General features: G+C 40.9%; 2 protein-coding genes across 4 annotated transcripts in view; both read left to right on the forward strand.

The window, feature by feature from the left end:
- The first annotated feature begins 2590 nt into the window (after positions 1 to 2590).
- The window catches only part of LOC100663341 (neuroplastin), a 66800-nt gene continuing 53378 nt past the window's right edge, over positions 2591 to 16012 (forward strand). The window contains exon 1 of the mRNA XM_010593733.3: positions 2591 to 3105. Within this exon, the coding sequence (XP_010592035.1) occupies positions 3015 to 3105 (91 nt within the window). The 5' untranslated portion in view covers positions 2591 to 3014. The remainder of the gene's footprint in view (positions 3106 to 16012) is intronic.
- LOC135227266 (neuroplastin-like) overlaps positions 3153 to 16012 on the forward strand; it is a 35603-nt gene continuing 22743 nt past the window's right edge. For all 3 annotated transcript variants that reach the window (XR_010317409.1, XM_064267285.1, XM_064267286.1), the window contains exon 1: positions 3153 to 11622. The gene's annotated coding sequence lies outside the window, so the exon portion shown is untranslated. The remainder of the gene's footprint in view (positions 11623 to 16012) is intronic.

Genomic DNA, 16012 nt, shown 5'->3' on the forward strand with positions numbered 1-16012 from the left:
TGACTGCAGGCTCTGAGAGTTTGTTGGTAACACCTGTGCTTCAAAAGTTCTTCCCAAATCATTTTTGGAAGATGCATCAAGTAGTCGATAGGACATAGGGCTGGGGTGAGAACTGTAGCAGCAGCAGTAGCAATGGTATTTATCACCATCATCAACATTTGAGCGTTTTCTATGTACCAGACACTGTTCTAAACACTGTACATAAATTCACTCATCTATTCCACTTATGGGAGCCCTGGCAGTGCAGTGGTTAAGAGCTTGGCTACTAACCAAAAACAGTTCGAATTTACCAGCTGCTCCTTGAAAACCCTACAGGGCAGTTCTACTCTGTCCTATAGGGTTGCTATGAGTCAGAATTGACTCAACAGCAACAGGTTTGGTTTTGGTTTTTTATTCCACTTACAATCTTATGAGGTAGGTACTATCATTTGTCCCATTTGACAGATAATTAAAATTAGGTCCAGGGAGATGAGGTCACTTGCCCAAGATCACCCAGCTAGTAGAAGGTGGTGGCAGTGGTGTGTTTATGTAACTTGGGTTTCATTTTTCCCCTAACCAGAATAGTACAGGTTATGTAATCAGAGCAAATATCCCTATATCTCTGCTTAATTCAACAAACCAAACCAAAAAACCCAACCCGTTGCCATTGAGTTGAATCTGACTCACAGCAACTCTACAGTGGTACCTCTCTAATGTGGGTTGGCAGAAGGCTTGGCTCACTGTGCTAACTCAGGAATCCCCAATGACATAAGCTTCATTTTTTTTAAAATAATTTTTATTGTGTTTTAACTGAAAGTTTACAAATCAAGTCAGTCTCTCACGCAAAAACCCATATACACCTTGCCACACCCTCCCAATTACTCTCCCCCTAATGAGACAGCCTGCTCTCTCCCTCCACTCTCTCTTTTTCATGTCCATTTCGCCAGCTTCTAACCCCCTCCACCCTCTCATCTCCCCTCCAGGCAGGAGATGCCAACATAGTTTCAAGTGTCCACCTGATCCAAGAAGCTCACTCCACACCAGCGTCCCTCTCCAACTCATCATGAGCTTCATTTTCACACGTGTTTTCACCCTCGCTTTCACTGATCACCATGCAGGCAAAAGAGCATGCTAGTGTCTGCACTGGAAGTGAAAAGCTTTCTCCTGAAAGTGTTGCATGTTCCTTCTCACATTTCATTGACCAGAGCAAGTCACATGCCCCTCCCAACTTCGAAGGGGCAAAGAAATCTTACCATGAGCCTAGAAGGATGCAAACAAAACTATTTGCCATTCACGATTACCACAAACACTCTGTGACCCTGGGCAGGTCATATCCTCTCTCGACCTCAGTTTCCTTACCCACAAAATGAGCACAACAATCCCTGCTTTGCTCACCCTCTACTTTTGTTATAAGGATCAAATAGGGATGTTTGCTATGGTCATTGTGGTTGCACCCAGCCAAAGTTTTCATCAAATGAAAATCTGGGTCCTGTTACCACCAGCCCTGTAGTTCTCTGTACAGGGCTGTTTGTGGACTAGCCTTTGTCCAAAGATACATGCCCACCTCTTACTCACACACCTGGGGTCTTGAAGCATATAGTTTTCACTTAATCAACAAAACAGTATAATTGTCCTGGCCCTTGCTAGAAAGCTCATTTAAAAATGTCCAGCTATCTAGTTCCTGTTGAATACTCCAGACCACTTTGACTTGAGAGAGACTGCAGGGTCCACAGCGAGCACTCCTTCCTCCAGGTTCCCAAGCTCTCTCTTTCAATCAAGTCAGGTCCTCATGACTGTTTATTTGGCCCCTCGCAGTTTCACTCCAGGCACTCCCAAGATGCCTGCTCTGAGTCAGGAATGAACTAAGCCACAGAAACTCCTTTGCCAATCAGGGACCGAGCACGCTGAAAGTAATACAAGAATTGCCCATATGAAGAGCTTTTCCCAAACTTCAGGGGAAACAGTAGCGATCGCTTAACAAATCAACCTCCAGAGCGCTTTGCTGACTCCTTTCCTTTGGGTGGTTTTGCTACGCGGTCATTTGCCCCTCGTTCACTCCTCCGATAGACTAGGTTTGAACTCCGTTAGGGTGGGGCCCTCTTTTCATCTGGGTTCCACATGTCAATACATGTCCGTTGCATTACAACGCTTCTAAAGAGTCCTCATACAAGTTAATACTTAACTTCCTTGTAGAATTTAATGTTTATGACGTGCAATTAGTTTAGTTGAACTTTCAGACCCCTTCGGGCCTTGAGATTCTATGAACTAAAATAAAGCCAATATAGAGGGGTGGGGGTGGGGGCAGGAATGGGAAACGACCGAAAAGGAGGCCATTTCAGGCAGAGACAGCAGATGTGGAGGCAGGAGAGCACAAGATAATACCGGGCAAAGGGAGCACATCACCTTGCCCGAAAGGGAAAAACACGAAATGCGAGAGAGGTTGGGGCCAGATACCAGTAGGGCGTCTGTGTTCAAAGTTCAGGGTCAAAACATAGCAGGACTCTCACAGGGGACCACGAACGGATCAGATTGGTAGCCAAGAGCTCTAACAAATGGAAGACACGATGTGTGGAGAAAATATATTGTGTTCCTAAAGCAACCTCTTATTTCGTAGCGCTCCGGTTAAACTGATCACAAACTTCTCGCTTTCTCTGCGCCAGGACAGCGGGCGAAGCCCCGCCTCCCCTCGTCACGTGGCCGCGCGCCCTCAGCACGTGACCTACCTCTCACTAGGCCAATCAGCCTCTGCAGGGGCGGGGCGCGGAGTCCAAAGGGCGGGAGCATTAGTCGAGGCCGTTTCTTCTCGCGATCCTTGCAGCCGTCGCTCATCAGCCGCCCACGGCCGGGCGCCAAGGTCTCGCGAGGCTTGGGCGCTGCGGCGGTTGGAGGAGGACGGGGAAGGACGGAGCCGAGCCGCGGTTGCTTCCCTCGCTGACTCCCTCGCGCAATTGCCCGCCCCCTCCCTCCCTCCCCTCCCTTCCCCGGCCCCGGCTGCGGCCCCGGCCTATTCGCTGTTCCGTCTGCTGCTAGGGAGAATGTCGGGCTCCTCGCTCCCCAGCGCCCTGGCCCTCTCGCTGTTGCTGGTCTCCGGCTCCCTCCTCCCAGGGCCTGGCGCCGCTCAGAACGGTAAGCGGGGCGCCGGGGGCGGGTCGGGCGGGGGCCGAGGGCCCCGGCGGCTGCGAAGGGCCCGTCCGGGGCCGGAGGAGGTGCGGAGCCAGGGGAAGAGCCTGAGGGCTGCGGGTCGGAGAGGAGATGCCGGTCGGCGTTGTGTGCGGACAGGAGGCGCCTGTCCGAGGGGAGGGGGCGTCCGACATGAGCCCGAGGTGTTGCCGACTTAGACCTGTGCATCGTGGGGCTCGTCGCTCCACGTCGGGGAGGGGACACCGAAGAAGCCCTGTGAGGAGCCGGAGTAGCGGGGGCGGCTGGGGAGGGGGCGCAGCTTTTAAAGAAGGCGGCAGAAGACAGGCATTTGTGTTCACAGGCGAAGGGAGGGGGTGTCGGTTAGGCTTCCCGAGAGAACTGGGGTCCCGGGAGCGGGGGTCCCGGGAGCGGGGGTCGTCGAGGACTCTCCTGACGCTCGTAAGTCTCTTGACAGGATTCAAAATAAGGGAGGGCGAGCAGAGTACTAGAGCCCTAAGGAGGGGTAGAGAATCAGGGGACCTTGGATATGGGGGTGGAGGGAAGGTGGGTGGAAAGCTGAGGGAGTGGGGTGACTGCAGTAGAGGACCTGGGAAGAGAAGCAGCGGTGGCTCTAAGCGACATGGGAGGGAGAGGGCTGGATTTGCTAAGAAGGGCGGAGTGCTGGACATTCTAGGGTAGTGGTTGGAAGGGGTTCCTAAATAAGGAGAGGAAAGAGGTTGGGGAGAAAGGGTTGAAACTAAAGTAGGGGGAATATTTATTAGAGACCTGAAGGTGCCGGGGTATAGAGATGGGGGTGGGGGGAGAGACAAAAAATAAGGGAAGGGAGTAAAATCCAGGAAGCCGGGGGTGTAGTGTTGGTTTGCAGTGGGGAGGATATGTGAGCGAAGGGAGGAGCTGGCTTGTGGCAAGTGCTGTATGATACTGGTTGGGCCTCCGGGACGGCAGGGACACTTCGCTGAAACTGCAGTGGTGGGATTGAGGGCAGTTGGCTGGTCAGAGGGAGGTGGAGGAAGTGGGTTTTTGAGATCTGAAAAGTTTCAAGACAGACATTATTTCCGAGGAGCATGAAAGTAGTCCCTGTAATGTGTGCAGTGGAAAAGAGAGAATTGAATTTTGAAATGTAGCTCTTTGGAGAAGATGGAGAAATGGTGGGGAATCGTGGTGATGGGGGACCTAGGCAATAGATTCTGATTGAAGGCGTGAGTTACAATTCAGCGGCTTCTTTGATCTTTCACAGGTGAGACTAGACAGCCATTAAGCGGTTTAAAAAATATTTTTATAGGAAAGAATGTATGAGAAGTCAGTACTGGAGAATGAACCATAATTATTTTTGCTAATCTTTCAGTGTTTTTTCATTGTTGTGTTAGAACAATTTAAAATTACTGTTAGAATAGCTGGAATTTAAATGATTTTCATTTTATTTTATTTTTTTTTAAATCGATGATAGAGCCAGTGGAGTCGAACGTTCTAAGGAGAAACTGGGCTTAAAATGCTGAAGAGTACCATGAAAATATATCAGTGAAATCATTGGTTAAATATAAAAGTGTTCATTTTACCAAATAGAACTAATCAAATATCTTGTGTGCTTCATTGCTTTGGTTTACTCACTGCAGGGGTCAGAAAAGAACTATTTTTCTGTCTGTGGCTTGAATATGCTAAGTATATGAGGTATTTTTCCTGCTTTCCTTCAAAGCACAAGGCTGCTGTGGAGGCAGGGCAGAGTTAGTCTGATAAAAAAAAAAAAAAGATACGTCTTATATTTTTCATCTGTGCTAACAGGATGTCTTAAAGAAGCCTAATACTAATTCAGCTATTTGATTTGTGAAATACATGGTTTTGTTTTGCACAATAGGTGGGAAATTCTTGATTTCAACATGTTTGATCTCTGCCGGCATAGCTTCTTTCAGTGATTTATAGTACGGTGAAATTATAGTTTCTTAGCAACTAAAGCAAGGTTTTTGGATAGGCCTAAACTCCTCTGGCTGTTTTCAGTGATGTGTGTTCTAAATACAACATAGTACATACAGCCTTTTCCTTGAAATGAGCTTAAATTCAGACACGTGACATGACCGGTGAAGTGAAGCTGAGCCAGTAATTGACCGAAATGAATGTAAATTTAATTCAGGGAAGAAATGGCTACTTTTTGAGTTTGGGTTCATACGTTCATATAGATAAGGATGCCATTTTAGAGCTTTCTATAACTTTTTTTTTTGACAAGATTCAAGTTTTCAACTGCTAATAGTCTGACCTCATGTCATGGAGTTTGTATTTTCTTACTGTCCTTCGAAAATGGATACCATGTGAAATGTTAGGAGTTTTAGGTTATCTATGTAAAATGATGATTTGAAAAAGAACTTAGGTGTTTCTGGATTGGATATTTGGTAGTTTAGATTGAGTATAGATTTTTATTTTTCCCAAAAAGCCTCTGTTTCGTTATTCCTAAAATGAAGAATTCGGACTAGATGACCTTCACGGTGTCCCTGAGTACATTTTAGAGGTATATTTGCTATTGATTGTACATCTCCTCTTTGGGTGAATGGAAATAAGCAATAGAAGACAAAATCCTGAGTCTCTGACCATTACCACAGAGATTCAGTGCTTTCGTTCGTATAGATTTTGTTTTCCATTCAGACGGTTTAGACTTGTAGGACCACAGTTTCAAGTAAAATCCTTATTTAAGTTGTTGATTTTTGTATGTATCAACAAAAGTGTACTTCATTTTAAAGGATGAAAATTGCCTGAAAAATAACCCTCTTAAGACAGGTTTTAGCTTTAGGCTAAAATTGAAGGAGTGTAAACCAAGCAGTATAATATGGTGATCAAGAGCACAGGCTTTGGGTCTCTGTGTTTGAGTCCCAGCTCTTCTACTCTGCAGCTGAGTGACTTTGTGTCGGGCATTTACTACCTCCAAGCCTCAGTTTCCTCATCCCTTAGGGATGATGTGAGGATTAAATGAGACAGTAGCCATAAAGCACTTAGATTTCTGCTTGGCATGTAGTGAATCTCAGTAAATGTTAGCTATTACTATTATTTTCCTCTGAAAAATGGCTTCATTAGTTATATATTTCTCTTCATATATGCATTGAACATTTAACTCTTAACGCTGGTCACCATCACCTTGAATAAAGGTAAGTAGGCCATTTGGAGGCCAGCACAGAGAGATTCGTGCTTTTGCTTATGTAACTTTTTCAGAAAAGTGACCAGCTGCTCTGCTGGCAACTGCAGATTCTGGGGAGGAAGTTCACATTTCCATTTCATTGTCTGCCATCTCTCATGACTGTCTTTGGTGAACCAAATACCTTTTTTGTATGGGCCAGACATCGTCTTTTCATAGAATACTTTTGTTGTAAGAGAAATCGAATGTAGTGCCTGGCACACAGTGGGACCGTTATAATTGTTAGTTGACTGACTGTGAAGTGTAAAAACATGGTAATATATTTATACTGGAAATACAAATTTAGATAATTAACACTGTTGAGTGGGGGAAAATAAGAGTCTAATGAATTTATTATTAACAAGCTAAATTTTAAGAAACAGTTTTGCTTGGGTGATGCCAGATAGTTGTGAACATTGTGCTTTGTAATACTGCCAGTATTAGCGTTAGATGATTCATGAATCTTCTTCTTTTCTGTCAGGTGCCGTTTGCTTCAGTGGTTTGGTAGTTTTCCCTCCCTGAGTACATTGTAGAGGTATGTTTGCTATTGGTTGTGCATCCCCTTTTTGGGTGAACTGAAGGGAGCAACAGGAGACAGGTCTAATCTGTGGTAACTGTGACACAAATGATGTGCCAAATGTCAAGCAATGGATTTTGACATAATTAATCCAACTAAGATAAAAACGACCAGAAGAAATAGTCTGCCTTGGAATAAAGCATTTCCTAAGGAGATCCCGCACGTTCAGGCTTTCCGGCAACCCACCAAAGTGTTGCTACTAGCAGGGAAAGGCCATGTTACTACATCAGGTCCTGTTCCTGGCTCTTGGTCTTTGTTTTCCAGCGGTTTCCTGGACCCACATTAGAAAGAGGTAGAGTTGGGTTTTTGTGTTGCCAGACGTAATAAAGCTTAACCTGTAAATATACCGAGGTTTTAAAGAGCAGAGGGAAACAGAAACCTTTAAATGTGTTCCACAGTCCCAACATTTGCAATAAATTAAACTTGAAGTTCATTACAGGTCTAACTTAGCATGTGTTATACAGATTCTCATGAGTATTTTATCTTGATGGAGCTCCTTTGTTTTTTGCTCATTAATTCAATTTTGATGTGAAACATTTTCTCTTGTGTAGCATATATATTTTTAGACATTAATAAAAGAGAACATATTATTGTATTGTGTCTTTTTTAATAAAAAGTTATTATTAAACTGGGCCTTCGGAGAGGATCAGATGTGACTAGAACAGTGCTGAGTATGCAAAGAAATTTTTGAAGGAGTTGAATTCTGAAGATGGTCTGATGCATTCCATTCAGTTTATCGTTGACAGCGAGAGCACAGTCTGGATCAGAGGGAGAGAGTGGGGCTGTGGGAGAGGGAGGGACAGCAGAGAGGCCGCAGGGGTGCCAGGAGAGAAGCAGGACGCTGGAGTGAGTGTGCCTTTGAGGAGCGTCTGGAAACACAGAGTCTGTCCGGAAGAATGAATAGAGCAGGGATGGTGCAGAAATCACCTCCTGTGAACACGCGGCTTGGCTGTTAGCTGGCCTCTTTAAACAAAACATTAACTGTCTTTTATCAGTTTACCTGAATTAAATGCCGTTCATTCATAATACGGAGTTTTTAATTTTAAGCACCTTAGATAATTATTTTTTACCTTATTTGTGAGGTTTGTTTGGATTTTTTTTTGTGTGTGTGTGGAATTACTAACCTTGGTTAGGATTACGTTTGGGAAGTCAGGACCCTCTCCAGTAAAATTATAAACTCTTGCACTTTATAGGTTTATATACATAAATAAGTTTCTCATTGGATTTAAAGTGAAACATTGCAGTAATCCTATATAAAAGCATTATTCCAGTGGTATTGATACCTAAACTTGAAAGATTGAATGCGTAAGTAAAATGTTTTTCAAGAGTTTCTTCAATGTAGGAGGGGGGAATCACGATTTGTGTCTAATTCCAGTTTAGTATGTTACTTAAAATTGAAAGTAAGCCTAACATTTTCTTTGTTTGCTTGTGTGTGTGTGTGTGTTTCTAAATACACATTTATCAATCAAGCTTAATTAATTTGAGGTTATTTTGATGTGATTGCTCAGAACTTTTAGTTTGATCTATCCGTGTGGAAATAGGGTTTACTAAATATTTAAAGAATTTTCCAAGTATCTACATTTACTCATGCAGAGTAAGTTAGTGGGAGACATATCTAATGTTCTGAAGACACCTGCTGGCTTTTTGTTTTGTTTTTGTGTTTCAAATAAAAAAGTGAGTCTTACCTGTTTATTAAAGGAGAGTGTGGTTAGCTTTGATGAAAACATGTTGTGTCAAGTTCCTTGTACTTGAAAGTACTAAATGGTATTGTTTTGCATTTCTGAAAACAATTATGGAATGTTTTAAGACTAGCTTTCTTACCAAATAATCAGTTACTAGAGCCTTATGGTATGCTTTGTGGTATTTTTCCAGAAGAACATCATTTTGGTTATGTTTCACTTCCCTTTGTTTTATCTTGATTCATATTATTGTTACACTCAAGTATTGCTTCACATTGACTGGACAATGGAGTAAAAATGAGGTGATGTGTGATCACTGAAAATGTCATGGTTCTATGTATTACGTAAGATTTTATTATTAGAAAATATTAGGTCCCAAACTGCACAAATAGTTTTAATCATATCCAAATGAATGCTCACATTCTAAAAGTAATTAATATAAAATACACAACAGAATTTTCTGACGGAATACTAACACAGTGCTCCATATGCAATACGTAAAAAAAGCAGTTAAGAGTGTACCTGCATATATAACTTGTTATGCCATGTTCTTAGTGATAGTTCTTGAAAACCACTGGGCTAAATGATACCTAAATTCACTTCTAAAATTTCCAAATTCTATTGACCTTATGACTTAGATACTGCTTCTGATGGGTTAGGGGTCCAGAGAGATAATATTTTCTATTTTAAGTAGTTTTTTTAAAACTTTTGTAAATAATGAAAATTGACTTTGAAGAGTACACTATTTTGAAATCCAGTTGACTGTAAATCTACTTCAGACAACACCTACAGTTCTTGTTTCAAGGAAAGCAGAGCAATGTCTGTTATACAGAGATCTCATATTAAACTTGTTGGGAAAATTGCCAGTGTGAATTAAATCATTAAGAAGTGGTGAAAATGTCTCCTAGGTAGACAGATATTTTGTTAACCTCTGTGGGTTGGAAAACCTGGTGGTGTAGTGGTTAAGTGCTACGGCTGCTGACCAAAATGTCGGCAGTTATAATCTACTAGGCACTCCTTGGAAACTCTATGGGGCAGTTCTACTCTGTCCTATAGGGTCGCTATGAGTTGGAATCGACTTGATGGCAATGGGTTTGTGTTTTTTTTTTTGGTGGGCTGGAAAGTAGACTCTTGAGTCCCTGGGTAGTACTAATGGTAAATGCACTTGGCTGCCAGCCAAAAGGATGGAGGTTCAGGTCTGCCTAGAGGTGCCTGGGAAGAAAGGCCTGGTGATCTGCTTCCTAAGATCAGCCATTGAAAACCCTGTGGAGCACAGTTCTACTCTGACATACATGCGGTCTCCATTGAGTCGGAGTCAACTTCACAGCAAATGGTTATGGAAGAGACAAGTACACTTAACCAATCTCATGGTTTTTTTATGTTGTCCATTAAAGAAGTTTGTCTTCTATGTATGACTTAGTTTCTCTTGTCAGGTCTCTTTTAAAGATCTCTATACCTGTCCCTTAGAGTTGAAGAGGACAACCCAAGTGTTAATTTACATCTTAGGTAGCTCCTAGATAGGTATTCTGTAGTAACGATGTATTAAAGGTCTCAATTTATAAACTTTTTCATTGTATTTTTTTTATAAAAAAAATCTGCCAAAACCAAAAACCAAGCCTATTGCTGTTGAGTCTATTCCAACTCATAGCGATCCTATAGGACAGAGTAGAACTGCTCTGTAGGGTTTCCAAGGAGTGGCTGGTGGATTTGAACTGCTGACTTTCTGGTTAACAGCTGAGCTCCTAACCACTGTGCCACCAAACAAAAAAAGCCCAAACCTGTTGCCTTTGGTCGATTCCAACTCACGGCGACCCTATAGGACAGAGTAGAACTGCCCCCATAGGGATCTGAGGAGCGGCTGGTGGATCTGAACTGCGGAACTTTTGGTTAGCAGCCCTGAGCTCTTAACCACTGTGCCACCAGGGCTCCTTATATCTTGTAGGTAGGCCCATTTCTTTCTTCATTTTTTTTTTTTTTTTGCATTTTATTAGAATTTCAAACATACACAAAAGTAGAGTGTATAATGTAATAAGCCCCCATATACCCACCAGTCCCTGGAGAAGGACATCATGCTTGGTAAAGTAGAGGGTCATTGAAAGAGAGGAAGACCCTCAACGAGATAGATTAGATCAGTGGCAGCAACGATGGGCTCAAGTGTAGCAACGATTGTGAGGATGGCACAGGACTGAGCAGTGTTCTGTTCTGTTGTACGTAAGGCTGCTATGAGTTGAAACTGACTTGAAAGCATCTAACGGCAACCTATCATCTAATTTTAAGTTATCAGCCACATCCTTGCTGCTTTTTTAAAAAATAACTTTGAAACATTAAATTGCAAACTATAAAAATTTCTAGGAGCTGAAGTGCAGTTAGCTGAGGTTATGTTAGTAAGATAGAAATGTATGTTTCACATGTAGTCGTACTGAAATTATCTTAAAAATACAAAGCTCTTTAGAGAAAAGGCTTTCAAACTTTTCATCTGTGACCCAGATAAAGAAATAGATTTTGTGACTAAGTATAAAAAAAAAAAAATTTTTTTTTTTTTATATGCATAAATGTCTGATGTTTTGTGAAACTACCTACTCTGGAGTTCATTTAAAGAAGACTGGTGACCTTGTAAATTGATTTCACAACTCATCAGTGGGTCTTGACATGCAGGTTAAAAAATAGTATTTTCAGGTATGGAATAGTTTTTTTTTTTTTTTAAATGCCGTGTTAGCCTGGAATAATCTGATGGTTTCATAAACACAGTAAGAATTTTCACAAGGAATTTTGTCAGGAATATTTGCACATACTTAGTAAAGAAAATACAGTATTATTGAATTCATACATTAGTCATGCTTCTTATAGTACTGATTTTTTTTTTTTCATAATTGTACTTGGGAAAAAAAGGAAGCTGCAGTAATTTGAATATCGTAATCACAACATAAGTTTTCCGGTATGTTTAGTTGTCCTTTCTTTTAAATTAGCACTCGTGTTCCTTATTCCCTAGGCTCTGTCTTTGAGTTTATTCGTTGAGTACAGGGCTGGGAGCACTACTGTTTATCCTGAGCTGAATACTTAACTCTGATGCTGTTGTCTGAGGCATATTTCTGGTGAGTACAGATTGACTTGAATACTAGTCAGGGGAAGGGAGGGAGATGGGAAGCAGAGTAATCACTGAAGAAGCATTTGCCTTTATTAAAAATCCTAAAGCAGCAGGATTATTTTTGTAGACACTGCTTCTTGGAAGAAAGAAAAGGCAACAAGATGTCCCTATCTCGTGTTGGCCACTACTTGTGCAATACTTTTTAATTCATAGGTGGAAAGAATATGTTAAATTTACTTGAAGATTTTTTGATTATTCAAGTTTAGCAGATTGGGAACCATTGTGGAACAACTGGGAAAAAATAGCACAGCATCTCCAGCATTGAAAGTATAGTTATTAAAGCTGCATCTCAAATCATTCACCAAGGGAGATGGAATAAATGGCCTTAATGCAAACCAGGAGACTGCTACCTGGAAGAGAGCAAGTATAAAGAGGTTTCAAGTAGCTTGCAGTGAACTATCATCGAATTACCCTTAGACAGATAGCATAGTACCATAATTCTGATACATGATCACTAACAGTGTTACTGTTCTCTTGCTAGGATTGAGTTCCAAATAATTGCAAACATTTTCTAACCACATTTAGGAAAAGACAGATACATTTTAAGTTGATGATAGAGTGAGACTTTGAGAAAAGCCTGAAGGAGCTAAACTTATGAAAAGGGAGCCATTAGGGAATGTGATTACCTATTAATACCTTCAAGGTAGCAGTGTAAATGAAGTAAGGGAATTAGGCAGTCTCCAGAGATGGATGGGCTGTATCAAAGAGCAGTGGCCTGGAGCACAAGGAAGTATAGATGCAGTATTAGATGATTTTAATGAAACCAGCAGAAGAACAGTTATTTGCACTTGCTCATTGTCAGAGCTATTACAAGTAGGGTAAAGAGCTGGTTGAGAGAGACCTTGTAAAATAAGGAGGATCTTTTGTTTCTGTTATATATTTAGTACTTGGGCTCAATAGAAGAAAATTTTTTAAAATCTTGGAAATAAATAGAAAACAAAATGCATGGATTTTAGAAAATTTTAAGGGTCGGATGTTAATGTGTTTCTGGCTCTAAAATTACATGATTATGAATTCAAGAAAAATGGAAGATTAACTTTGGAATTCATTGAAGTAGCTTTTGTTGTTGTTGCCATGGAGTTGATTCAGACTCATGGCAACCCCATGTGTGTAGGTTAGAACTGCTCCATAGGTTTTTCCAGGCTCCGACTTTTCAGAAGCAGATCACTAGGCCTGTCTCCCAAGGCACCTGTGAGTAGGTTTGAACCGCCAACCTTTTGGCTAGTCATCCAGCCTGTAACTGTTTGTACCACCCGGGGACTCCTGAAGTAGCTTTTGGGACCTTCCTATAATACTTAAAACAAGATTCCATTTATTATAATCTTCATAAGCAACTTCTTTATATTTGGTTATTGAAAATCTAAACTCTGAAGTTCTTCCAGTCTGTGTTTGATACACTGAGGTATAAAGTTAGAAAGAGTTCACTAGCCAGTGAAAACCGTATAAATCACAACAGAACATTGTCTGACTTGATTGCTTTGGGCATGTCATCAGGAGGGATCAGTCACTTGAGGACATCACGTTTGGTCAAGTAGAGGGCCAACGAGGGTATGGGAGACCCTCGGTGAGATGGATTGGCACAGTAGTCTCAACGGTGGGCTCAAACATGCGGGCGGTTGTGAGGATGATGCAGGACAGGTGAGCTTTCTGTTAGCCTCTACGTAAGGTTACCATGAGTGGGACTCCGTGTCAGCAACAACAGAAGTCTTTGGGTGGACTCTCATAAAACTTTCACCTTTGGCTGTTAGAAATTAGGCTTTTTCTTTTATGTGGCAAATGTGAGCTATTAAGAAAACCATACCACCAGGAATAGAGCACGTCCAGCCTTTAAGATGGGTCTGGGTAGCCTCTAAGACTTTATTGGTCAAAATTCTGCTGTGATAGAATGTCCCAGCTGTCCTTTAGGAGTGGGAGTGGTGCTGTAATAATTTGGTAGAGAGCTTTAATTGGTTTGAAGAGTGTAGGGTTGCCAGATAAAATACAGGATGACCAGTTAAATTTGAATTTTAGATCAACAATGAATTTTTATTCTCAGAGAAGAGTGTCTTTGCCGTTTTGGCCTTCCATTTAGAACTTAGCAGACAAAGTCTTATAAGTTTTTGAGTTTTTTGTGGCATAAAATCTTCCTAAAGTAGATTTAATATAATCAAAATTATACTGCATCGCAAATTTTGTGTGAGCAAATATAATGTTTTAGTCTGGTTACATCAAATTTCTACATATGTTTTCTTCAATTATAATTTTTTCATTTCTAAAAATTAGAGCTGTTTTCAGGAAGGAGATGAGCTGAGGGTCTCAGCAATTCCTCTCTTCTCCCTTTTATTTAAAATATTTAAAATTTTAGGTCACTATCGTCTTGAGGCTATGCCCATAAGGATGCTTCTGGGGCTAGAGGTTCAAAGATTGTCCTTCTGTGAGTTTTTTGCCTAGGGATTTGAAATATGTTTGTATTCTTGGCTTTGTGGCTTGGAAGAAGAAAAGGGTATGAGTAAAGATGTGCTTGACCACACCCTTTTCTGCCTACTTGGTTTAGAATAATTTTCATATGCTGAATTATAACCACCAGATTTAGAGGGTCAGAGAAGATGGATGCGAACTCTGCACACCAGGAATATGGTCTTTTTATAGTTAAATTTCAATAGTAAGACAAATCATGGTTTCATGAGCTTTGTTGTTACAAGGTCTTTTAACCAGTGGTGTGTCAGTGTATGTCAATAATTCAGTATAAGAGATCTACCTTCTGTTCTTTCGGTGGAGGTTGGGGTGGGGAGTGGTGGCTATAAAGAACAATAAGAACTGAACAATGAAATAGGTTCCAAGATGAATGATATTAAGCAACATGAAGCATAATCATAACTAATAAATATTTATTTGAAATACATTTAAGGCACTTTTAGGAAGTGTTAAAAGTAACTTGTGATTTTTGTGAAACTAGGAAATTAAAAAAAATTTTTTTATTGTGCTTTAAGTGAAAACTTTAGAGTTCAAGTTAGTTTCTCGTACAAAAGTGTGTACATACATTGTTTTGTGACCCTAGTTGCTCTCCCTATAACGTGACAGCACACTTCCCCTTCCCACCCTGTATTTCCTGTGTCCATTTACCAGCTCCTGTCCCACTCTGCCTTCTCATCTCACCTCCGGACAGGAGGTGCCCATTTAGTCTCATGGATCTACTTGAGCCAAGAAGCACACTCTTCACGAGTATCATCTTTGTCTGAAGAGTTGGCTTTGGGAATAGTTTTAGTTTTGGGCTAACAGAGAGTTTGGGGGCCATGTCTTCTGGGGTCCCTTCAGTAGCAGTCAGACCATTAAGTCTGGTCTTTTTACTAGAACTTGAGTTCTGCACCCTACTTTTCTCCTGCTACGTCACGATCTAGGCAAGTACCATTTGCTAAACTGAGAATACATGTTCTGAAAACACTGGAAGTTGGGCTTTTAAATACACAGTGCTGGTCAAATAAAACATTCAGTGGGGCCCCAGTTTGCATCCTCTTCACCAAAGGCTTACAATATGAGAGATTGGATCGGAAACCTGAGTTTGGCAACTCTTAGCCTCTGTTTCCGCATCTGCCTGTTAGGAATAATACACACCTCAAAAATTTTATTTTTTATTTTTTTTTCATAGGGAGGTAAGTAGAATGAGATTGTGTATATAAGGTGCTTAGTGTGTGGCTTCTGGCACAGGGTATGTGTTTGATAAAGTTTTCTCCCTACTGCCAATACCCATCAGTTATCCTGGTTTACTTTTATAATCTACTGTGTTTTATAGTGAATTTTTAAATGAAATTTGACATCCTTAATTTAGGGGATATCAGGCTCCTTATTTTTAATAGAAGCAAGCAAGTAATTTTTATTTTTTTTGGTTAACAGACAACCTACCTACCATTTATTTGGAGCCTGATGCTTATAAGCTGATTCCAAACTATTTTAATTGATCAACCTCTTAGTCTTTCAGATTAGTTTTCAACCACAGCATATCCAGGTATCAATGATCTTTATTTTATGGGGCAGGTAATTTTGCTAGTAGTACTGTAGTAATTTATTACACCTTCAAAATTAGATCATGCTATAAAAAGTGACATTTTTATAGTTGTTGCTTGAGTTAGAAATTTAGCAACATGATTTTTGCTAGGAAACTAGTCTGATTTTCTACCAATTGTCCACTGAAATGTTTGAAAGTTCTACATTTTCTTGGTTCTTATAAAATACTAAAAGAGACATATACATCTTGCTGTTTTAAGCATACTAAGCTTTTAGTTTTTAGTAATCCATCCCTATATTTCTGTTGTCTTTGTTTTCCTCCACAAGATGATTTTGAGTCCCTTTTAAGAGTTAGT

Source organism: Loxodonta africana, chromosome 13 (genome assembly GCF_030014295.1).
Source record: "Loxodonta africana isolate mLoxAfr1 chromosome 13, mLoxAfr1.hap2, whole genome shotgun sequence".
NCBI classification, from domain to species: domain Eukaryota; kingdom Metazoa; phylum Chordata; class Mammalia; order Proboscidea; family Elephantidae; genus Loxodonta; species Loxodonta africana.